Here is a 25,296-nt window from a genome sequence, read left to right as displayed (position 1 = left end):
CATCCAAGTCTCTGTAATGGCCACAACATCATAGCTCCAAGTACTGATCCACGCTCTAAGCTCATCCGCCTCGTTCATGATGCTTCTTGCATTAAAATAGAGACACATCTCAGATCATCAGCCTGAGCACATCCCTCTATCATCTGCCTATCCTCCCTCTCACACTGTCTCCAAGCTTTCTCTATTTGTGAGCCAACCGCCCCTTCCTGCGTCTCTTCAGTTCGGTTTCCACCCCCAGGAATTCTAGTTTAAACTCTCCACAATAGCCTTAGCAAACCGCCCTGCCAGGATATTGGTCCCCCGGGATTCAAGTGCAACTCGTCCTTTTTGTACAGGTCACACCTGCCCCTAAAAAGGTCTCAATGATTCAGAAATCTGAATCCCTGCCCCCTGCTCCAATCTCTCAGCCACACATTTATCCTCCACCTCACTCTATTCCTATACTCACTGTTGTGTGGCATAGAACTTGCGAGTGTGAATTGGGATGATGTTTTTGCAGGGAAATGTACTATGGACATGTGGTCGATGTTTAGGGATCTCTTGCAGGATGTTAGGGATAAATTTGCCCCAGTGAGGAACAGAAAGGATGGTAGGGTGAAGGAACCATGGGTGACAGGTGAGGAGGAAAATCTAGTCAGGTGGAAGAAAGCAGCGTACATGAGGTTTAGGAAGCAAGGATCAGTTGGGTCTATTGAGGAATATAGGATAGCAAGAAAGGAGCTTAAGAAAGGGCTGAGAAGAGCAAGAAGGGGGCATGAGAAGGCCTTGGCGAGTAGGGTAAAGGAAAACCCCAAGGCATTCTTCAATTATGTGCAGAACAGAAAGGTGACAGGAGTGAAGGTAGGACCGATTAGAGATAAAGGTGGGAAGATGTGCCTGGAGGCTGTGGAAGTGAGCGAGGTCCTCAATGAATACTTCTCTTCGGTATTCACCAATGAGAGGGAACTTGATGACGGTGAGGACAATATGAGTGAGATGATGTTCTGGAGCATGCTGATATTAAGGGAGAGGAGGTGTTGGAGTTGTTAAAATACATTAGGATAGATGAGTCCCTGGGGCCTGATGGAATATTACCCAGGCAGCTCCACGACGCGAAGGAAGAGCTTACTGAGCCTGTGGCTAGGATCTTTATGTCCTCGTCCACAGGAATGGTACCGGATGATTGGAGGGAGGTGAAATGTTATCCCCTTGTTCAAAAAAGGTAGTAGGGATAGTCCGGGTAATTATAGACCAGTGAGCCTTACGTCTCTGGTGGGAAAGCTGTTGGAAAAGATCCTTAGAGATAGGATCTCTGGGCATTTAGAGAATCATGGTCTGATCAGGGACAGTCAGCATGGCTTTGTGAAGGGCAGATCGTGCCTAACAAGCCTGATAGAGTTCTTTGAGGAGGTAACCAGGCATATAGATGAGGGTAGTGCAGTGGATGTGATCTATGAGGATTTTAGTAAGGCATTTGACAAGGTTCCACATGGTAGGCTTATTCAGAAAGTCAGAAGGCATGGGGTCCAGGGAATTTTGGCCAGGTGGATTCAGAATTGCTTGCCTGCAGAAGGCAGAGGGTGGTGGTGGAGGGAGTACATTCAGATTGGAGGATTGTGACTAGTGGTGTCCCACAAGGATCTGTTCTAGGACCTCTACTTTTCGTGATTTTTATTAACTACCTGGATGTGGGGGTAGAAGGGTGGGTTGGCAAGTTTGCAGACGTTACAAAGGTTGGTGGTGTTGTGGATAGTGTAGAGGATTGTCGAAGATTGCAGAAAGGCATTGATAGGATGCAGAAGTGGGCTGAGAAGTGGGAGATGGAGTTCAACCCGGAGAAGTGTGAGGTGGTACACTTTGGAAGGACAAACTCCAAGGCAGAGTACAAAGTAAATGTCAGGATACTTGGTACTGTGGAGGAGCAGAGGGATCTCAGCGTACATGTCCACAGATCCCTGAAAGTTGCCTAACAGGTGGATAGGGTAGTTAAGAAAGCTTATGGGGTGTTAGCTTTCATAAGTCGTGGGATAGAGTTTAAGCGTCGTGCAGTAATGATGCAGTTCTATAAAACTCTGGTTAGGCCACACTTGTAGTATTGTGACCAGTTCTGGTCGCCTCACTATAGGAAGGACGTGGAAGCATTGGAAAGGGTACAGAGGAGATTTACCAGGATGCTGCCTGGTTTAGAGAGTATGCATTATGATCAGGGAGTAAGGGAGCTAGGGCTTTACTCTTTGGAGAGAAGGAGGATGAGAGGAGACATGATAGAGGTATACAAGATATTAAGAGGAACAGATAGAGTGCATAGCCAGCGCCTCTTCCCCAGGGCACCACTGCTCAATACAAGAGGACATGGCTTTAAGGTAAGGGGTGGGAAGTTCAAGGGGGATATTAGAGGAAGGTTTTTTACTCAGAGAGTGGTTGGTGCGTGGAATGCACTGCCTGGGTCAGTGGTGGAGGCAGATACACTAGTGAAATTTAAGAGACTACTTGACAGGTATATGGAGGAATTTAAGGTGGAGGGTTATATGGGAGGCAGGGTTTAAGGGTCAGCATAACATTGTGGGCCAAAGGGCCTGTACTATTCTATGTTATGTTCTATGTTCATAGGTAGCAATCCCGAGATTACCACCTTTGAGGTCTTGCTTCTCAACTTCCTTCCTAGCTCCCTGTAGTCTGTTTTCAGGACCTGCTCCTTTTTCCTACCTAAGTTGTTGGTACCAATATGTACCATGACCTCTGGCTGTTCACCTTCCCACTTCAGAATATTGTGGACGTGATCAGAAACATCCCAGACCCTGGCACCTTGGAGGTAAACTACCATCCGTGTTTCTTTCCTACATCCACAGAATCGCCTGTTTGACCCCCAAACTATAGGGTTCCCTATCACTGCTGCCATCCTCTTCCTTTCCCTATCCTTCTGAGCCACAGGGCCAGACTCTGTACCAGTGTTGTTTCCCCCAGGTAGGTCGTCCCCCCAACAGTACTCAAACAGGAGTACTTATTGTTCAGGGGGACAGCTACAGGGGTACTCTCTCGTGTCTGACTCTTGGCCTTCCCTCTCCTGACTGTTACCCACTTATCTGTCTCCCCAGGCCCTGGTGTGACTACCTGCCTATAGCTCCTCTCTATCACCTCCTTACCTTCCCTGACCAGATGAAGGTCATCGAGCTGCATCTTTAGATTACTAATCCGGTCCCTAAGGAGGGCCAATTCAACAGACCTGGCACAGATGTGGCCATCTGGGAGGCTGGGAGTCTGGGAGTCTCCTGGACATCCCACATCTGACACCCAGTACAGAACACCGGCCTCACAGATATATACTTCCAACTCCTCACAAGTTGCTGCGAACTGTTATTGCCGAAGCCCCGATGAACCAAAGCCCTCCTATTCTGTCCCCCTCTACTCCTACGCCCACTCCTCTAGCGCCTGCTCTATAAAGCTGTCTTTTAAATCCTTCCTGTTGGTCAAACTCGCTGACGTCCATGCGCTTGCGCAGTTATGCCTCAATCAAGCCGCTGAGGTAGAGGTGTATAAGATAAGAGAAGTAGATAAAGTGGGTTTAGTACAGAGAGCTTCTTCCAATGTTTGAATACTGATCATTGGCTCAATATTTCTATTGTCACTTTAAACCCAAATTACTACAAGTTTTGGATGTAGGATTCAAGCAGTCTGATTTGGACAGCTCCTAAAGCTGGGGAAGGCTGAAAACATTTTAAAGAAGCAGACATTCCTTAAACTCTTTAACTTTTGATTTGTCTGCTGCATCTCGTAATATGTGGTGTAGTAAACCTATTTGGTAAGTGGAGACCTGTAATTAAACTATAAAAAGAAAGGAGGTTGTAAATTAATTTTTAAAGCTTTAGAAATTGTAGAGAAAATAGATTTCCAAAACTGTTTCAATACAGAACACGACCAAAACGTATGTGTCAATGTAGCTGTCTCAGTTTTACATCTATCACACTGACTATCAACATTAGGAAATATTTTAGACAGTCTCTCCTTTGTCAAATAGTACGATGTACAATTTTAAATGGAATTAAAGAGTGACTAGCACAAATTGAAGAAGAATTAACCAACTTCAAAATTCGCAACCTATCCTCTGTTTTCAAGGTCATGTTAAGCTCTCTTTCCCAATCTTGTTTAATCTTAGGTGAAGGGTACTTGTACTGTTGTAACAATAAAATATAAATTTTCCCAATAAAACCTTCCACTAAAGGGTTCATTTTTAAAATAGTGTCTAACAGGTCAGAATCCTGTATATATGGAAAATTACTTAAATATTCTTGTAAGAAATGTCTGACCTGAAGATATTGCAAGAAATGTGAGTATGAGAGAGAGTATTTAGTTACTAATTTCTCAAAAGACAGCAATCGGCCTTCTTGGAACAGGTCCATGAAAGAATAGACTCCTTTATTCCTCCAAAGAGAAAAGGTAGGATCACTTAATGAAGGTTTAAATAAATAATTCCAATAAATTACAGGTTTCCCCCGCCATCCGAAGGCAGAACGTTCCTATGAAACGGTTCGTAAGCTGAAATGTAAAGCGAAGAAGTAATTACCATTTATTTATATGGGAAAATTTTGCGAGCGTTTGCAGACCCAAAAATAACCTACCAAATCATGCCAAATAACACATAAAACCTAAAATAACAGTAACATATAGTAAAAGCAGGAGTGATATGATGAATACACAGCCTAAGTAAAGTAGAAATACTTTTCCACAATCATGCCGGCACTGTTCGCCGAAGTGAAAATCTCATGCAAGCGCTCTCAGCAGAAAATCTCACGCAAGCGCTCTCGGCAAAAACACGGTGCGAGCGCTCTCCAGTAACCTTTAAGCTATGAAGCTGCCAAATCATACCAAATAACACATAAAAATATGCAGCCGATATAAAGTAGAAATAATGTATGTACAGTGTAATATCACTTACCGGAGTTGGGAAAGCACGGAGCACACTGGTGATGGTGTGTTAGACTTGTCGGAGTTTGGGTAGTGCAGTGGCCCCCACCCTCCAGGCCGCCGACTGATACATTGCCGCGAAGCATGCAGCGGTAGCCGGGAGGCACACAGCACATCTTTAAGAAAAGAGCCAAAATAAACATGCTAATTAATTAGGTGCCGCCCGACACATAATTGTCGCCCCAGATCATTGCCGATTGCATCGCCTCTGATCTGGGCCGACATTTATGTGTGGGGCGGCACCTAATTAATTAGCATGTTTATTTCGGCTCTTTTCTTAAAGATGTGCTGTGTGCCTCCCAGCTACCGCTGCATTCTCCGTGAATCGCGGGGTGGTGGGACACTGGGGTGGCATCTTGTCGTCTGTTTCCGTTAGAGCAGGCGGCTCATCTTCTTCTATCTCTGCCCGCCTCGATGTCGAAGGTCGAGGTTCGTCGTCTAATGTGGCTAATATGGAAGGCTTGCTTGACTGCTGAGCCTCACGCATTTTTAGATCATACAGTTCTTTGTAAGGACTCAAACCATCTTGCAAATATGCCCTAAACCGACGTACCCTTTCAAAATTAAAGTTGTACTTTATCATTACTCATTCGGTTTTAATTGTTATCCTTTCCTCTTCCAATTGCATCAGCTCTTCATCTATCAGTTCTTGGTCATGGGATCCCAAAACCTCTTCAACATCATCTTCGTCAGCTTCCACAAGCCAAACTCACTTTGTCTTTACTTCAAGCAACACACATCAAAGTTGCTGCCTGGCCTACTGCGTTCACCAGCAACTTTGATGTGTGTTGCTTGAATTTCCAGCATCTGCAGAATTCCTCGTGTTTGTCCTTACTTCGTTCACCACGATCGAAACGCTTAATTATGTCTAGTTTTACGCTAAGTGTAACACCCTTATGAGTTCTTTCAGGCTTTTCCAATACCTCAGAACTCATCTTGCAAACGGCTGCTCACAGGCACGTGTTAAAGCAATGCTGTTCCGAATCCGGGGGTGCTGATTTTTTATCGCCTGCTGATTTTTTTTGTAACAGTGAAAACACCTTCTGAAAGCGAAAACGGTGCTAATGTAGGTCTTTCGTAACAGTGAGGTTTCATAAAGCGAACGTTTGAAAAGCGGGGGACACCTGTAAACTAAGATTAAAAAAATTACGAAACTAGTACCAAATTTGTAATGACTGCTTAGTCATAGGATATAAATTTAGTTTAGAAATTTTGGCCAGTTGTACAGGTGAAGAGGCTCCTAATAACGAGGTTAAGTAAAACTGTTTCACAGCTTTCAATTACAAATCAGCCCAAGGTGGTCGTTCATTTTTATTAGCCCAATATAACCAGGAACACATATAATGTATATTAACAGCCCAATAGTACATTCTTAAATTAGGCAGAGCAAGACCTCCAAAATTAATTACAACCTAATAAATTGACAGTTTTGTTTGGTATAATCCCTCAATATATCCAAAATATTTCAATATCAGACCAACATATAATTGCATTTGTTACATTATTGGCCAGAAGGGCTATTTTACTGAAATGGAAAGATGCTTCTGCTCCCACTTTGATACAATGGTTCTCTCAGGTGATGCTATGTCTCAGTTTGGAAAAAATCAGAAGTTGAACTTTTGATCCTCAATTTGACTTTGAGAAAAGGTAGGGTTCTTTTGCCCGCTACTAACATCTGATTTGAGTTAATTAAGATGGTTTCCTTCTGATTCTTGTTTAAATGGATTTGGTTGGCAGATTGATGTTTTTCTTTTATGGAAGCTTGTATGGCGTATGGCTCTGGGGTTGTGCTCCAAATGGGGTTTTTTTGTGAGCGGGTTTTTTTTTGTTTTAGTTAGCGGGGGTTCTTTTTTTCCTTTCTTTTTTTCCCCAAAAAATATTCTTAACACTTTATTTTTTCATATTATTATTGATATATTGTTTAGCTTTGTTAATCAGTTATTCGGTAATTTAATTCCTCATTGTACATATTGACATGTTGACTTGATTACTTTAATGTATTTTTTTTGTTGGTCTTCAATAATAATTAATAAAAAAGATTTAAAAATGAAACAGCAAGGAGTGGATGATTTGGCCCAAGGAGCCTACTGTACCATTCAATTAAGATTGGGCTGATCCAACTTTCCCAACTTCTCTCTGTGCTACTTCAAGGTTCAAAGTAAAATTTATTATCAAAGTTACATGTATGTCACCATACACAACCCTGAGATTCATTTTCTTGTGGGCATTGACAGAAAATACAAAGAAACAAAAAAACCCAAAATAATAATAATAAATAAATAAGCAACAAATATTGCAAACATGCGATGAAGAGTTCGTTCAAAAAGAGACCATAGGTGTGGGAACAGTTCAGTGTTGGGGTGATTGAAACGTGTTCACAGGTTGTGAGAACAATTCAGTGATGGGGTGAATGAAAAGAATGCACAGGTTGTCGGAACAGTTCAGTATTGGGGTAAGTGAAGTTTCCTTCTTGGGCTTAATGATGCGCTGTGCTGGTGTCTGTTGACCTCAAAGGAGCTTCTGCTCTTCATTTGTTCAGGCTCGAGGATTCCCTGAACTGAAAATCCCTCTCTTCCACAGGGAAGCAAAGCCTCACAGCAACACTAAGAACCTGGCTGAGCACATCCCTAATCTGGGGAGCATCACATCGGTGAAGTGCAGTTCCAATGGGAATAACATCAGCATTCTCTTCACAAAGGTAAGTGCTGACTGCAAATGCACCTGCCGATGTAGCTGAATCATAACACGGTGGTACAGTGACATAAAGATTACCATTTTGATAAGATTCACACATCACATATACTGTATATTGAAACACATGGTGAACTGCATCGTGTGCATCAATGACCAACACAAAACGATGATGTGCTGGGAGCAACTCACAGTTGTCGCCACACATCCCAGTGCCAGTATAGCATGCCCACAATCCACTACCACTAACCTGTACGTCTTTGAAATGTTGACGGAGAGCGGAGCAGCTGGAGAAATCCCACACAGTCATGGGGAGAACATGCAAACAGTGGCAGGAATTGAACCCCAATCGCTAGCACTATAAAGAGATTTGCTAACTGCTACATTTTTGAAGTGCAGGAGATTATTTTCACAATTTATTTAATATAAGGGGTGATTCCACAATCGTGCACTCTTTGCCAGGAATCTTGTTTACTGGCGAGGAGGTAATGGATCTGTCTGTAGGAGTGTAAGCCTACCCTTCACAAACTCTCCCTGGGAGTACAAGTTAACCAAATTACTCTGCAACAACAACACGTCTAAATAAAACCAGTCAAACTCCACTGTTCTGCTAAAGTTAAGAAGGAGGGGGGGTCAGAGTACATAATAAATGTGAAATTTCTACTGCAGTTTGTCCTGGCTGTATGCAGATCCTCCCCAGGGTTTAGGAACAACTTCTTCCCCTCCACAGTGAGCTCTCTGAATGGTCCATGAAAACTACCTTGCTGTTCATCTTTTACACTATTTATTTATTGTAATTGTAAATTACGTTTATTTATTTATCGAGCCGTACCACCCTGCAACCCCGGATTTAACCCTAGCCTAATCCTGAGACAATTTGCAATTACCGATTAACCTACCAATTGAATTGTCTTTGAACTGTGGGAGGAAACATGAGCACCCAGAGAAAACCATAGTTTCCACAGGGGGGACGTACAAATATCTTACAGATGACATTGGATTTGAACTCTGACGCCCCGAGTTGTAATAGTGTTGTACTGATTGCTATGCGATCATGGCACCCGTATTTTATGTATTGCACTGTACTGCTGCTGCAAAACAACAGGGTTTCCTTTGCTGAAAGTTGTTTGTAAGTTAAAAGTTTGCACATCAGAAAATGGGGATATCCAATGATATATATAAATAAAAACACAGGCCTACCAGGGGCAATATGTAGTTACACCAATACATTCAATTCCACCGTGCAGATATTGCCAAGAACCAAACTCCTCCACGTCAGAACGCTCAAAGTGCTCATCAACATGAGGCTATCCAGCAATACATTTAAATAAAAACACGGGCAACATGTAGTATACCAGGATATTTAATTCCACCATTCAGATATAGCCATGAACCAAGCTTCTCCATGGCAGACGATGTCTGTAATCTCGCAGCAGCCAGCAAATCCATCCCATAGTCTAACAAGCACTCTTACATAAGAGCTGTACATTGGTTGGGCTATCATCATCTGCTAAGGAGTTGCAGTGGGCTGTTAAGAAGAATTTGAATTTCTTCCTTTCATTAATAGATCACTGAGTCACTGAGGTGCAGAGTTCCTGCTGTATTTGCTAATGTCCCACATGCTTCAGAAATTTTCTCAATATCAAAGTTGAGTTTAATGTCATAAAAATGTCCATATATGCAGAGGTGCAATGAAAAGCTTACTTGCAACAGTATCATAGACACATGGCATCAGATAAGCAGCATTGACAAGAAAAACACAAATTACACTGCTTTTACAAGACGGAAAAAAACAATTAGAACAGAAAAAAATGGAGTCTGGTTAGTATAAAATAGCGGTCCCCAACCACCGGGCCACGGACCGGTACCGGGCCGCAGAGCATGCGCTACTGGGCCGCGAGGAAGCGATATGATTTGGTCAGCTGCACCTTTCCTCATTCCCTGTCACGGCCACTGATCAGCCATTACGCATGCGAGGTCATGACCCGCGCGTCATCCGTGTCAAAGCGGGAAGGCGATCAACTCCTCGAGCTTGCAAATGACGGGCTGAAAAGTATGTTTGACATAACATCTCTGTCGGCATTTTGGATCAAAGTCAAGGCTAAATATCCTGAGATAGCCACGAAAGCATTGAAAACGTTGCTTTCATTTCCAACATTTTTCTACGAAGCGGAGTTTTCTGCGATGAATGCAACGAAAACTAAACTGCGGAATAGTCTGGATATAAGGAACCCCGTTCAAGTATCACTGTCTCCCATCACCCCTCGACAGGGCGGTGTTGTTGCAGGGAAACAAGCCCAGGGCTCCCACTGATTCAGCGATATTGGTGTGTTGCAATGATTTTATATGTTCATACGGGGAAAATATGTGCTGTGCATTTAATATCCAAATATTACTTAAAATGTTATGATGCTATTGACTTATAAGTGACCTATATAACCATATAACAATTACAGCACGGAAACAGGCCATCTCGGCCCTTCAAGTCCGTGCCGAGCGCTACTCTCACCTAGTCCCGCCGACCTGCACTCAGCCCATAACCCTCCATTCCTTTCCTGTCCATATACCTATCCAATTTTTCTTTAAATGATCATATCGAGCCTGCTTCTGCCACTTCTACTGGAAGTTTGTTAAACACTTCAAGCTCCCCTGATAATTGACTTATCATTATATCCATGGGAGGAAAATATGCGCTGTATGTTTAATATTAAAGTCGTTAGATAACCCCTTTTAGAAACAAAATTGAGTGTATTACCAACTTATCACCTATATTTCGGTAGTGATTAACACCCCCCCCCCCCCCCACGAACAGAATCGCCAAAAAGGATTTGCTTGGCGGGGGCGGGGGGGTGGAATCGGCAGGTCACAACGCACATGCGTATTGGTGCCCGCGCAAGGCTTCATGGTCATTGTAGTCTTCTGGGTAAACAATGTATTTGACTGCTACTGTTGTTCATTGGCAACCCTACCCACACCCCCCCCCCCCCAGTTGGCTGGTCCACAAGAATATTGTCAATATTAAACCGGTCCGCAGTGCAGAAAAGGTTGGGGATCCCTGGTATAAAATGATCAAAGTGTTGCTACACATATCTCAAATCCTTTGGATTTCTGAGAGATGAGGTTTTATATAAATGCAAGTCTTCTCTCTTTTGTGCTGTGCTTCCTGCTGCTTTACTCAAAGTTCAAAGTACACGTATGTCACCATATACATTCCCTGAGATTCATTTTCTTGTGGACGTACACAGTAAGCCCAAGATACACAATAGAATCAATGAAAGTCTGCACCAAACAGGATGGACAAACAACCAATGTGCAAAAGACAACAAAATATGCCAATACAAAAAAACCTAATAAGTAAATAAGCAATAAATATCGAGATTTCCATAAGATGGCGATGTGTTCTAGCGACCTCTCGGGGGCCAACCAAAGGTGTTTAGTTAAATGTCTTTTTTACGATAGCAAGACAATAATGGACTCCAAGAACCTGGGTTGGTGCAGGTCTGCCCCAACAGTGAGCTGCTCATTGGCACAGGTGCTGGACTGGGTGCAGACTGTGTTGGCTGCCTGCTATAGGACGGCATCAGATTTGGTGCGCGAAGATGGTGTTCAGTGTAACTGTGGATGACTGTCTTGGACGTTTCTCTTGTGATCGCAAGACCATGTTGGACATTGATAATGTAAGATCCCGCAGGCCTCTTTCCCTTGTTTGGTGGCACACCAGACAGCAGGCGAGCTGTGCGGCCTCGGTTGCAGCAAGGACAGGACCTCAAGCCGCGTGCTTGCCTGCTGTTGCAGTCCAGGCGAGGAGAGGCTGTAGCGTGACTTGCGCCCTGGGTTAGGGCCTAGCCTCTCCCATCGGTGCTGCCCTCCAGTGTTCGATCAGCAGAATGACAGGCTGGATTTCATGCGTCTGCACACTGTGGGAACTACACCATTGGTTTGCTGTATATTTTTTTAAAATGTGTGACTATGTTTTTTTGCTCGCTATTTGAATGTGGTGTGTACATTTTCACCTTGGCCCCAGAAAAACACTATTTCATTCAGCTGTATATACGGTTGAATAATTTGAATTTGATTTGATTTGAAAACATGAGATGAAGAGTCCTTGAAAATGAGTCTGTAGGTTGTGGGAAAAGTTCAGTGATGGGGTGAGTGAGGTTATAACCTCTGGTCAAGAGCCTGATGATTCCTGATGATTCAGGTATAATGACTGTTCCTGAATCTGGTGGTGTGAGTCTTGAGACTCCTGTACTTTCTTCCAGATGGCATTGAGTATTGGACTTGGGACAATATATTCCAGTTGTATAAGTCATTTGTGAGGCCGCACTTGGAGTACTGTGTAACAGGAAGTATGTAGTTAAAGTGGAAAGAGTGCAGAAAAGATTTTTAAGGATGTTGCCAGGACCAGAGGGCCTGTGTTATAGGGAGCAGTTGGCAAGGCTGTGTCTTTGTTGCTTGTAATGCAGGACAATGAGTGGTGACCTCATCGAAATATTTAAAATTATGAAAGGTATAGAAGATGGACAGTACTAATGATTTCCTCAGAGTAGGGAACTTGTTGATTGGAGTACTGCCCAGACGCAACATGAGTATTCCTGCGCAAATCCAACAAACAGCTTGAAAAAGCAGCAAGCTTTTTCACCAGGAGTTGTTGATTGGAGTACTGCGCAGATGTAATAGGAGCATTCCCACGCAGATCCAACAAAGATTTTCGACAGGATACCCAGTCTCTATAAAAGAGATGTACTGCCTAGCAGAGTGGCCATCGTGAGAGTGGTTGTTGCTGGAATCATCTGAGGCAAAGTAGGAATCAGAATCAGGTTTATTATCACCGGTATGTGATGTGAAATTTGTTAACTTAGCAGCAGCAGTTCAATGCAACACATAATATAGAAGAGAGAGGAAATGTAATAATAAATAAAATAAAACATAATAAATAAACAAGTAAATCAATTACATGTATTGAATAGATTTTTTAAAATGTGCAAAAAACAGAAATGTTGTATATTTTTAAAAAAAAGTGAGATAGTGTCCAAAGCTTCAATGTCCATTTAGGAATTGGATAGTAGAGGGGAAGAAGCTGTTCTTGAATCGTTGAGTGTGTGCCTTCAGGCTTCTGTATCTCCTACCTGATGGTAACAGTGAGAAAAGGACATGCCCTGGGTGCTGGAGGTCCTTAATAATGGACGCTGCCTTTCTGAGACACCGCTCCCTAAAGATGTCCTGGGTACTTTGTAGGCTCGTGCCCAAGATAGCGCTGACTAGATTTACAACATTCTGCAGCTTCTTTCGGTGCTGTGCAGTAGCCCCCCCATACCAGACAGTGATATAAACAGGGCTTTGGCAAGAACTGGCGGACTCTAGGTAAGTTTATTCCATAGTTCTTATTTAACGCTGGAGAGAACAGGGGGTATGTCTGCCGACCCAGTGTTCTGTTCTGGGGGTCAGATGTGGGATTTCCAGGAGACTCCCAGCCTCCCCGATGGCCACATCTGCACCAGGTGTGTTGAGGGATGCAGCTCTTTAGAGACCGTGTTAGGGAATTGGAGCCTCAGCTGGATGACCTTCAGCTTGTTAGGGAAAGGGAAGCAGTGATAGACAGGAGCTACAGGGAGGTAGTCATCTCAAGGCTACAGGAGACAGATAAATGGGTGACTGTCAGGAGAGGGAAGGGGGAACATCAGATCGTAGTGAACACCCCTGTGGCTGTCCCCCTCAACAATTACAGTCGGCCCTCCTTATCAGCGTGTTCCGCATGCGCGAATTCAACCAACCGCGAATCGAGAAAACCCGGAAGTGCTCTTCCGGCACTTGCTGTTTGAGCATGTACAGACTTTTTTTCCTTGTCATTATTCCCTAAACAATGAAGTATAACGACTATTTTACATGGCATTTACATTATATTAGGTATTATAGGTAATCTAGAGATGATTTAAAGTATACGGGAGGATGTGCGTAGGTTATCATGGATCAGGATCAAAAAAAAAACTGGAAGTTCTCTTTTTAAGTAAGTCGGAACAGGTACATCCGGTATTATTTGGCATCAGTTAGTCAAACGTTTGTCTTAGTATATAGTATATATATTACCTTTCTATGCATGTAAAATACTTAAGAAACGTATGTTTCAGCACCGGGCTCGGGAACAGAAGTTCCCGAGTTCGATCCAGTGACAGATTGCTCCCAAGCACGCTGTCCATCCCTGCCGGGTTGATGTGTAGGATCAAAAACCCCAAAACCCAATAATTAAACCACTGCGTTGCTTAGTAATAATAGTAGCTTTAATTGGGCAGGGCCTTTTTCATTTTATCCTTTAAAATTGTTCCAATCATTGACCGACTGTAGCCTAACGCTTTTCCAATGACCGATGACGTTTCGCCGCTTTCTGACCACTTTATTATTTCCACTTTATTTTAAATCGTGATCGTGATTATTTTCGTGAACAGAAACACTGCGGAATCAGAACTCCGCCGCCGGGTCCTAATGCCCACCGCACTGAGACAGGTTAAATAAGGTCCGATTCCGCTGGGTCCTGAGGTCCACTACATTGAGACAGGTTGAATCAGAGACTTGAGCATCCGCGTTTTTTGGTATCCGCGAGGGGTCCCGGAACCAATCCCTCATGGATAAAGGGGGCCGACTGTACTGCATTTTGAGTGCTATTGGTGGGGTGGGGGAACCTACCTGGGAGAAGCAACTTTGGGCTTGCCTCTGACACTGAGTCTGGCCCTGTGGCTCAGAAGGGTAGGGAACTGAAGAGAAACAGATAGGTGATTCTCTATAATCGGGAACAGATAGGCAATTCTGTGGATGCGAAAAAGGAAACACTGATGGTAGTTTGTCTCCCAGGTAACAGGATCCGAGATGTTTCTGAACACGTCTACAATATTCTGAAAAGGGAGGGTGAGCAGCCAGAAGTTGTGGTACATATTAGTATCAACGACACAGGAAAAAAAAGGGAGGAAGTCCTGAAAAAAAATTACAGGGTGTTCGCAAGGAAGTTGAGGAGGATATCAAGGGTAGTAATCTTGGGATTACTGCCTGTGCCCCACAACAGTGAGGATAGGAATAGAATGAGGTGACAGATAAATGCATGGCAGAAGGATTGGAGCAGGGGACAGGGATTCAGATTTCTGGATAATTAGGTCCTCTTTTGGGGCAGGTGGGACCTGTACAAAAGGGACGGGTTGCACTTGAATCCAAGGGGGACCAATATCTTAGTGAGCAACACACATAAAAGTTGCTGGTGAACGCAGTAGGCCAGGCAGCATCTCTAGGAAGAGGTACAGTCGACGTTTCGGGCCAAGACCCTTCATCAGGACTAACTGAAAGAAGAGCTAGTAAGAGATTTGAAAGTGGGAGGGGGAGGGGGCCTCCTGTCCCATGATCCTCTCATATCCCTTTTGCCAATCAACTGTCCAGCACTTGGCTCCATCCCTCCCCCTCCTGTCTTCTCCTATCATTTTGGATCTCCCCCTCCCCCCTCCCACTTTCAAATCTCTTACTAGCTCTTCTTTCAGTTAGTCCTGACGAAGGGTCTCGGCCTGAAACGTCGACTGTACCTCTTCCTAGAGATGCTGCCTGGCCTGCTGCGTTCACCAGCAACTTTTATGTGTGTTGCTTGAAATTCCAGCATCTGCAGAGTTCCTCATCTTAGCGAGCAGGTTTGCTGGAGCTGTTGGGAGTGGTTTAAACTAATATGGTAGGGGGATGGGAACCAGGATGATACAGCTGAGGATGGGCCAGGAGGTTTACAAGTCGATGATGGGTCTAACATGAATGTGAGGAAGGACAAGTCATTGATTGGGTACAAAAGCCATTGATTAGGTACAAATGCAGACAGAGCAAAGAATTAAATTGTACCACAGAGGCAAAATTCAAAAGGGCAAAGAATGCAGGACTGAACGTGCTGTATTTAAATGCGTGTAGCATTTGGAATAAGGTGGATGAACTCGTGGGGCAATTAGAGATTGGTGGGTATGACATTGTGGGCGTTACTCAGTCATGGCTGAAAGAAGGCCATAGTTGGGAGCTTAAGATTAAAGGATATACTTTGTATCGAAAGGCATAGGTGGTGGTGTGGCTCTGTTGATAAGAGATGGAATTACATCTTTAGAAACAGGTGACATAGGGTCAGAGAATGTTGAACCTTTGTGGGTGGAGTTCAGAAATTGCAAGATTTGAAAAACCATTATGAGAATCATATATAGGCCTCCAAATAATAGCCAAGATGTGGGGTTGAGATTGCAAAGGGAGCTGGAAAAGGCATGTAATAAGGGTAACGTCACAATTGTAATAGGGAACTTCAATATGCAAGGGGATTGGGAAAATCAGGTTGGTGTCAGATTGCAACAGGGGGAATTAGTTGAATGCCTACGAGATGGCTTTTAGAACAGCTTGTGTTTGAGCCTACTCGGGGAAAGGCTGTTTTAGATTGGGTGTTGTGTAACAACCCTGATCCTATTAGGGAGTTTAATGTAAAGGAACCCTTAGGAAGCAGTAATCATAATATGATTAAATTTGTACTGCAGGTTGAGAGGAATGAGCATAACTCACATGTATTAGTATTGCAATTGATAAAGGGAATTACAGAGGTATGAGAGAGGAACTTGCCCAGGTGGATTGGGGGAGGATACTGCCGTGGATGACAGCAGAGCAGAGATGGCTGAGGTTTCTGGGAATACTTCACAAGGCGCAAGGTAAATATGTCCCACAGACTGTGGTGGAGGCCAAGTCCATGTGTATATTTAAGGTGGAAGTTGATCATTTCCTGATTGATCAGGACATCAAACAATGTAGCAAGAAGGCAGGTGATGGAGTTGAGTGGGATCCTAGATCAGCCATGATGGAATGACGGAGCTGACTTGATAGTCTGAATGGCCTAATTCTGCTCCTATGTCTTATGGTCTTAAAACCAGGGCGCATAGATTTAAGGTGAAAGGGGAAATTAAGGTGAAAAGGTATCCAAGAGACAGGTTTAGCACACAGGGTGAAGAGTATATGGAATAAGCTGTCAGTAAGTGGTTGAGATGGGTACAATAGTATCATTTAAGAAGCACTTGGACAGATGCATGGTGGAGCGGGGCTTAGAGTGATATGGGCCGAACACAGGAAGTTGGGACTAGCTGGTCGGACACCATAGTCAGGATGGATTTATTGGACTGAAGGGTCTGTATCTGTGCTGCATTGCTCTGTGATGTATTGGAAAGTATGCTTTCTTTCATAGCAATAAAGGTGGCCATGAAGAGAGATATTGCAAATGTGATGTAATTTTAAAGTGAGGAAACCATTACCCAAATGTTGTGAGGAGAGAGGATCATGGCAAAAAAGGAAGCTGGAGAGGTCCTGGGGCAAGGTGACTGGCAGCTGAGGAAAAGAGAAGAAGTAAGAGAGACCAGAGTGGGGAAATGAAGAAGAGGGAACATTTACCAGAAATTGGAGAATGTAGTGGGCATGCCATCATGTTGGAGGCTACTTTCATTCAGGGCCCCAAATAGTCCTCCCAGGAGAGGCAACACTTCCCCTGCAAACCTGCTGGGTCATCTACTGTATCCGATGTTCCAGATGTGGCCTTCTCTACATTGGTGAGACCTGATGTAGATTGAGGGACTGCTTTGTCAAGTACCTTGGCTCCAACCACAAAAAGTGGAATTTCCTTGTGCCCAACCATTCTAATTCCAATCCCCATTCCCATTCTGTCATGTCAATCCATGGCCTCCTCTACTGCCACAATGATGCCACTCTCAGGTTGGAGAAGCAACACCTCATATTCCATCTGGGTAACTTCCAACCTGATGGCATGAATATCGATTTCTCCAACTTATGCTAATTTTTCCCCTTTCCCCCTTCCCTCTTCTTCAATTCCCCAATCTGGCCCCCTCTTACCTCTTCACCTTCCTAGCACCCCCCCCCCGCCCCCCGAACACTGCCTCCTTATCCATTCTCCTCCACTCTCCTCTCCTATCAGATTTATCTTTTTCCATCCCTTTATGTTTTCCACCTATCACCTCCCAGCTTCTTACTGCATCACCCTCTCTCACCCACCCACCTGGCTTTACCTATCACCTTCTATATTGCCCTCTTTTCCCTCCCCCATCTTCTCGTTCTGCCTTCTTCCCACCTCCTCTCCAGACCTGATGAAGGGTCACAGCCTAAATCGTTGACTATTTATTCCTCTCCATTGATGCTGCCTGACCTGCTGAGTTCCTCCAGTACTTTGTGTGTGTGTGTGAATCTGGATTTCCAGCATCTGCAGAATCTCTTGTGTTTAAAAAGTGTGCTGTAATCAGGTAGGAGATACAGAAGCCTGAAGGCCCACACTCAGCAATTCAGGAACAGCTTCTTCCCCTCTGCCATCTGATTCCTAAATGAACATTGAAGCTTTGGACACTAGCTACCTTTTTAATATACAGTATTTCTGTTTTTTTGCACATTTAAAAAAATCTATTCAATACATGTAATTGATTTACTTGTTTATTTATTGTTTTATTTTATTTATTATTATTAATTTTTGTCTCTCTGCTAGATTATGTATTGCATTGAACTGCTGCTGCTAAGTTAACAAATTTCATGTCACATGCTGATGATAATAAACCTGATTCTGATTCTGTAACTGTGAGATTCACATGGAAGAATGAAATAAAAAACATACTAAAAACACTAAGTTAGCATCACAATGAGAGGTAAAGCAGAGGGAATGTTGTAGTTGTGATACAAACAAGAAAGGCAAGTCATCTTAAATTGTTGAGTCAGGGTGGAATTTATTGTCGGATGCCCAAGTGCATGTACACAGGTGCACTGGAAAAAGTTAACAGCAGCATCACAGGCACAGACACCATTCACACAGAAAGCATCAATTAAGCATGAATTATACATCATTTTTAAAAGAAAACAACATTAGAACAAAAAAAGGCCATTTTAATACAAAGTGATAAATGTGGTCATTGTTTTGTTAAAATGTAGAGATTAGGGGTTTTCTGATTGGTTTAAGAACCAAATGGTTGAAGGAAAGTTGCCTTTCTGGAACCTGGTGTGTGGGACTTCAGGCTTCTGTACCTCCTGCTCGATGGCATGGCATGAATAGTGGAGGTCTTTGATGGTTGCCTTCTTCAGGCACTGGGGGAGAAGCTGACAGCGATGCAGGTGGGTGCTTCCCTGGTATCATGGATTCTTGACTACCTGACTGGCAGACCACAGTACGTGTGCTTGCAACACTGTGTGCCCGACAGAGTGATCAGCAGCACTGGGGCTCCACAGGACTTGTCTCCCTTTCTCTTCACCATTTACACCTCGGACTTCAACTACTGCACAGAGTCTTGTCATCTTCAGAAGTTTTCTGATGACTCTGCCATAGTTGGATGCATCAGCAAGGGAGATGAGGCTGAGTACAGGGCTACGGTAGGAAACTTTGTCACATGGTGTGAGCAGAATTATCTGCAGCGTAATGTGAAAAAGACTAAGGAGCTGGTGGTAGACCTGAGGAGAGCTAAGGCACCGGTGACCCCTGTTTCCATCCAGGGGGTCAGTGTGGACATGGTGGAGGATTACAGATACCTGGGAATACGAATTGACAATAAACTGGACTGGTCAAAGAACACTGAGGCTGTCTACAAGAAGGGTCAGAGCCGTCTCTATTTCCTGAGGAGACTAAGGTCCTTTAATATCTGCCGGACGATGCTGAGGATGTTCTACGAGTCTGTGGTGGCCAGTGCTATCATGTTTGCTGTTGTGTGCTGGGGCAGCAGGCTGAGGGTGGCAGACACCAACAGAATCAACAAACTCATTTGTAAGGCCAGTGATGTTGTGGGGATGGAACTGGACTCTCTGATGGTGTCTGAAAAGAGGATGCTGTCCAAGTTGCATGCCATCTTGGACAATGTCTCCCATCCACTACATAATGTACTGGTTGGGCACAGGAGTACATTCAGCCAGAGACTCATTCCACCGAGATGCAGCACAGAGCGTCATAGGAAGTCATTCCTGCCTGTGGCCATCAAACTTTACAACTCCTCCCTTGGAGGGTCAGACACCCCGAGCCAATAGACTGGTCCTGGACTTATTTCCTGGCATAATTTACATATTATTATTTAACTATTTATGGTTTTATTACTATTTAATTATTTATGGTGCAACTGTAACAAAAACCAATTTCCCCCGGGATCAATAAAATACGACTATGACTCTGTACGTACCACCGGTGGTGGTGGGGATGTTCCAAGGTCTCAAAGATTGCAATATGCCAAGACAGAAGTTCATGTACTGTTCCTCAGGCTTGCTTTGGGCTTTGTTGCCACAGGCAGGTCAAAGACAGAGAGGTGAGAATAGGAATGCTATGGAGAATTAAACTGACAAGCAAGTTTGGGGTGAGTGAGATCTTTGATTATGCTGGCTATTTTACTGTTGACCACCTATGCTGTCTCTGCAAAATCCTTCACATTCAAGGAATAAGAAAACTTCATGAGCATTGAGCTTAATCACACGGTTCTGTGGGGTAGACGACACAGTTCACATGCATTGAACCAGATTCCTGAAATAGAGTGTGTATTTCAACTTATCTCATGAGAAATTTTATCAGCAGACAGCAAATGATCCTCAGAGCCTTTTTGGAAAAAGTGCAAAATTCCCACTGATTCCTGCAATTCCTTGATTCTGCTCAAAGTGGGGAAGGGACATTATAGATGGCTTTGGGAACCTGTAGTCCACACATTGGATGCAATTATAAGCCCAACTTAAACAGTGAATGGAATGCACCCCCTCAAATCATCCACCTCCCCATCCTATCCACATATCCTGCCCAATCTGTGGAAGATTCTGAGGTTCAATTCCTGCTGCTGTCTGTAAGGAGTTTGTATGTTCTCCCATGACCACATGGGTTTCCTACGGGTGCTCTGGTTTCCTCCCACATTACAAGGACATGTGGGTTAGGGTTAGGGTCAGTGGGTCGTGGGCATACCGTGTTAGCACTGGAAGTGTGGCGTCACTTGCGGGCTGCCCAGCACAATCCTGGTTGACTTGATTTGATGCAAACAACGCGTTTTACTCTGTTTTGATGTACGTGTGAAAATAAAGCTAATTTTGAAATAGGGTTTATTTTGATATCACAATCAGAGTAATCTTGTCACAGTTAGCTCCATTCCGGGGCACCCAATGAACATCAGTGAGCAACTGACTTGTGACTCTTCCATTGATTTGTCAGTTGGAAGTTGGATTGTGTAGGTTCAGCTTTGCTGATGTTTTTCTTGGACCTTTTGCCGGAATCTGCCCTTCTGAAATACCAATAAGTTTTGCTGATGTTCCCCATAGGCAAACGGCTGCCCAAGTTCCAGGGTCTTTTTTTATGACGTGGAGACTGATACAGTAAACTTCTTTGACTTTGAAACTGGCAAGTCAAGCAATGAAAACTGTTCCATGCCTCGTTTGGAAGAGGGTTATATAGAAACGTAAGTATGTTTGAAGTTGTTGCTGCCTGAGAGGGAAATCAATTCTGCCAGACATTGGAAGCTTAAAACTACACACAGATTATTTATTAGTGGTATTTCTTGCACAGAAGCAGAATCAGGTATAATATCACTGGCATATGTCATGAAATTTGTTGTTTGGTGGCAGCAGTGCATTGCAATACATAATTTAAAAACTAAAAATTACAATAATAAATAAATCCATTTAATTATACAGTGGCATGCAAAAATTTGGGCACCCCTGATCAAAATTTCTGTTACTGTGAATAGGTAAGTGAGTAAAAGATGAACTGATTTCCAAAAGGCATAAAGTTAAAGATGACACATTTCTTTAATATTTTAAGCAAGAAAACTTCTTTATTTCCATCTTTTACAGTTTGAAAATAACAAAAAAGGAAAAGGGCCCGAAGCAAAAGTTTGGGCACCCTGCATGGCGGTACTTAGTAACACTCCCTTTGGCAAGTATCACAGCTTGTAAATGCTTTTTGCAGTCAGCTAAGAGTCTTTCAATTCTTGTTTGGGGCATTTTCGCCCATTCTTCCTTGCAAAAGGCTTCTAGTTCTGTGAGATTCTTGGGCCGTCTTGCATGCACTGCTCTCTTCAGGTCTATCCACAGATTCTCGATGATGTTTAGGTTGGGGGACTCTGAGGGCCATGGCAAAACCTTCAGCTTGTGCCTCTTTAGGTAGTCCATTGTGGATTTTGAAATGTGTTTAGGTTCATTATCCTGTTGTAGAAGCCATCCTCTTTTCATCTTCGGTATTTTTACATACGATGTGATGTTTGCTTCCAGAATTTTCTGGTATTTAATTGAATTCATTCTTCCCTCTACCAGTGAAATGTTCCCAGTGCCACTGGCTGCAACACAAGCCCAAAGCATGATCGATCCACCCCCCGTACTTAACAATTGGAGAGGTGTTCTTTTCATGAAATTCTGCACACTTTTTTCTCCAAACATACCTTTGCTCATTGTGGCCAAGAAGTTCTATTTTAACTTCATCAGTCCACAAGACTTGTTTCCAAAATGCATCAGTCTTGCTTAGATGTTCCTTTGAACCTTTTGAATAGAACTTTTTGGCCGCAAGAGCAAAGGTATGTTTGGAGAAAAAAGGGTGCAGAATTTCATGAAAAGAACCCCTCTCCAACTGTTAAGCATGGGGGTGGATCGATCATGCTTTGGACTTGTGTTGCAGCCAGTGGCACGGGGAACATTTCACTAGTAGAGGGAAGAATGAATTCAATTAAATACCAGCAAATCCTGGAAGCAAACATCACACCGTCTGTAAAAATACCGAAGATGAAAAGAGGATGGCTTCTACAACAGGATAATGAACCTAAACACACTTCAAAATCCACAATGGACTACCTCAAGAGGCGCAAGCTGAAGGTTTTGCCATGGCCCTCACAGTCTCCCGACCTAAACATCATCGAGAATCTGTGGATAGACCTCAAAAGAGCAGTGCATGCAAGACGGCCCAAGAATCTCACAGAACTAGAAGCCTTTTGCAAGGATGAATGGGCGAAAATGCCCCAAACAAGAATTGAAAGACTCTTAGCTGGTTGTAAAAAGTGTTTACAAGCTGTGATACTTGCCAAAGGGGGTGTTACTAAGTACTGCCATGCAGGGTGCCCAAACTTTTGCTTCGGGCCCTTTTCCTTTTTTGTTATTTTGAAACTGTAAAAGATGGAAATAAAAAAGTTTTCTTAAAATATTAAAGAAATGAGTCATCTTTAACTTTATGCTTTTTGGAAATCAGTTCATCTTTTATTCACTTAGCTATTCACAGTAACAGAAATTTTGACCAGGGTTGCCCGAACTTTTGCATGCCACTGTATATATAAATAATTAAGTAAGGAAGGCAAAAAAAATGTGAGGTAGTGTTCATGGGTTCATTGTCCGTTCAGAAATCTGATGGCGGAGAGGGAGAAGCTATTCCTGAAACATTGAGTGTGTGTCTCAGGCTCCTGTACCTGTTCCTTAACAGTAGCAATGAGATGAGGGTGTGTCCTGGGTGATGGGGGCTTAATGATAGATGCCACCTTTTTGAGGTCTGAAGGAAGTGATGAGTTGGAAGATTACTGTGAGTGACGTATTGGAGTGGAAGGAGGTGGTTTACTTGTGCAGTGAAGTAGAGTTTGTTTTATACCACAGGTGACTTCTAAGTATGAGACTAGAGTCACAACTAGGTAGGTCAGGTCTGTGATTTTTATAAATCACTTGGATGAGAAGGTCACACACACACAGTGCTGGAGGAACTCAGCAGGTCGCAGGTCAGGTATTGTCTCTGGAGAGCAATGAAGAGAAAATGAAAGGGTCCCGATGAAAGGTTTCAGTCCAAAACATTTGCTCTTTAGTCCTCTCCATAGATGCTGCCTGACCTGCTCAATTCCTCAAGCATTTTATGTGTGTTCCTCTGGATTTCCAGCATCTGCAGATGCAGAATCGTGTGCATCTGTGTGTGTGTGTGTGTGTGTGTGTGTGTGTGTGTTGAACACACAGAAAATGCTGGAGGAACTCAGCAAGTCAGGCAGCTTGGAAAAGTAGGGGAAGGAGGCTAGCTAGAAGGTGATAGGTGAAGCCAGGAGTGTGGGAAAGGTAAAGGGCTGGAGAAGAAAGAATCTGATAGGAAAGGAGAGTGGACAATAGGAGGGAGGGGAAGGAAGTGATAGGTAGGTGAGAGGAGGTAAAAGGTCTGAGTAGGGAATAGAAGAAGAGGGGAGAGGGAGGGAACAATTTTTTGACCAGAAGGAGAAACTGATATTCATGCCATCAGGCCAGCTGGAATATAGGGTGACACACACAAAATGCTGGAGGAACTCGACAGGCCAGGCAGCATCTATGGAAAAGAGGACAGTCGACATTTAAGGTCAAGACCCTTCGACAGGACTGGAGCAAGAAAGAAGAGTGGATTTAAAAGGAGGAGGAGGGGAGAAACTCAAGATGATAGGTGAAACCAGGAGGGGGAGGAATGAAGTAAAGAGCTGGGAAGTTGATTGGTGAAAGAGACACAGGACTGGAGAAGGGGGAATCTGATAGGAGGGAACAGGAGGCCATGGAAGAAAGAAAAGGGGAGAAGAGCACCAGAGGGAGGTGACGGGCAGGCAAGGAGATAAGGTGAGAGAGGGAAAAAGGGATGGGGAATAGTGAAGAGGGGGGAGGTGCATAACCAGAAGTTCAAGAAGTCGATGTCCATGCCGTCAGGTTGGAGGCTACCCAGATGGAATATAAGGTGTTGTTCCTCCAACCTGAGTGTGGCTTCATCACGATAGTAGAGGAGGCCATGGATTGACATATTGGAATGGGAATGGGAAGTGGAAATAAAATGGGTGACCATCCGGAGATCCCAATTCTTCTGGCAGACTGAGCATGGGTGCTTGGCGAAGCGGTCTCACCAATGTACAGGAGGCCCCACCGGGAGCACCAAACACGGTATATGACCCCAACAGACTCACAGGTGAAGTGTCGCCTCAGCTGAAAGGACTGTTTGGGGCCCTGAATGGTGGTGAGGGAGGAGGTGTAGGGGCAGGTGCAGCACTTGTTCCGCTTGCCAGGAGGGAGATCAATGGGGAGGGATGACTGGACAAGGGAGTCGCATAGGGTGTGATCCCTGCAGAAAGCAGGAAGCTGGGGGGAAGAGAAGATGTGCTTGGTGGTGGGATCCCGTTGGAGATGGCAGAAGCTTCAGAGAATTATGTGCTAGATGCAGAGGCTGGTGGGGTGGTAGGTGAGGACAAGAGGCAACCTATCCCTGGTAGGGTAGCGGGAGGATGGGGTGAGAGCAGATGTGCATGAAATGGAAGAGATGTGGTTGAGGGCAGCCTTGATGGTGGAGGAAGAGAAGCCTCTTTGAAAGAATTAAGAGAAGAGGATGGCATTTTTACAAGTAACAGGGTGGGAACAGTTGTAGCCCCGGTAGCTGTGAGAGTCTATGGGGTTGTAATAGACATCAGTAGATAAGCTGTCTCCAGAGATACAGAGAGATCAAGAAAGGGGAGGGAGGTGTTGGAAATAGACCAGGTAAATTCGAGGGCGGGGTAGGAGTTGGAGGCAAAGTTGATGAAGTTGATGAGCTTGGCACGGGTGCAGGAAGCAGCACCAATGAAGTCATCGATGTAGCGTAAGAAAAGTTGGGGAGTGGTACAATTATAGGCTTGGAACATGGACTGTTCTATGTAGCCGACATACAGGCAGGCACAGCTGGGACCCATA

At 44.0% G+C, this 25,296-nt stretch overlaps 2 protein-coding genes across 4 annotated transcripts in view; one reads left to right on the top strand and one right to left on the bottom strand.

The window, feature by feature from the left end:
• The window catches only part of ift140 (intraflagellar transport 140 homolog (Chlamydomonas)), a 232,275-nt gene that overhangs the window by 57,976 nt on the left and 149,003 nt on the right, over positions 1 to 25,296 (top strand). The window contains exons 14-15 of the mRNA XM_072269234.1: positions 7,522 to 7,639; positions 20,932 to 21,068. Of these exons, the coding sequence (XP_072125335.1) occupies positions 7,522 to 7,639; positions 20,932 to 21,068 (255 nt within the window). The remainder of the gene's footprint in view (positions 1 to 7,521; positions 7,640 to 20,931; positions 21,069 to 25,296) is intronic.
• tmem204 (transmembrane protein 204) overlaps positions 1 to 25,296 on the bottom strand; it is a 146,153-nt gene that overhangs the window by 46,289 nt on the left and 74,568 nt on the right. The window lies entirely within an intron of this gene.

The sequence above is a fragment of the Mobula birostris genome, chromosome 9 (genome assembly GCF_030028105.1).
Source record: "Mobula birostris isolate sMobBir1 chromosome 9, sMobBir1.hap1, whole genome shotgun sequence".
Taxonomy (NCBI): domain Eukaryota; kingdom Metazoa; phylum Chordata; class Chondrichthyes; order Myliobatiformes; family Myliobatidae; genus Mobula; species Mobula birostris.
This window is presented reverse-complemented; position numbering and strand designations above follow the sequence as displayed.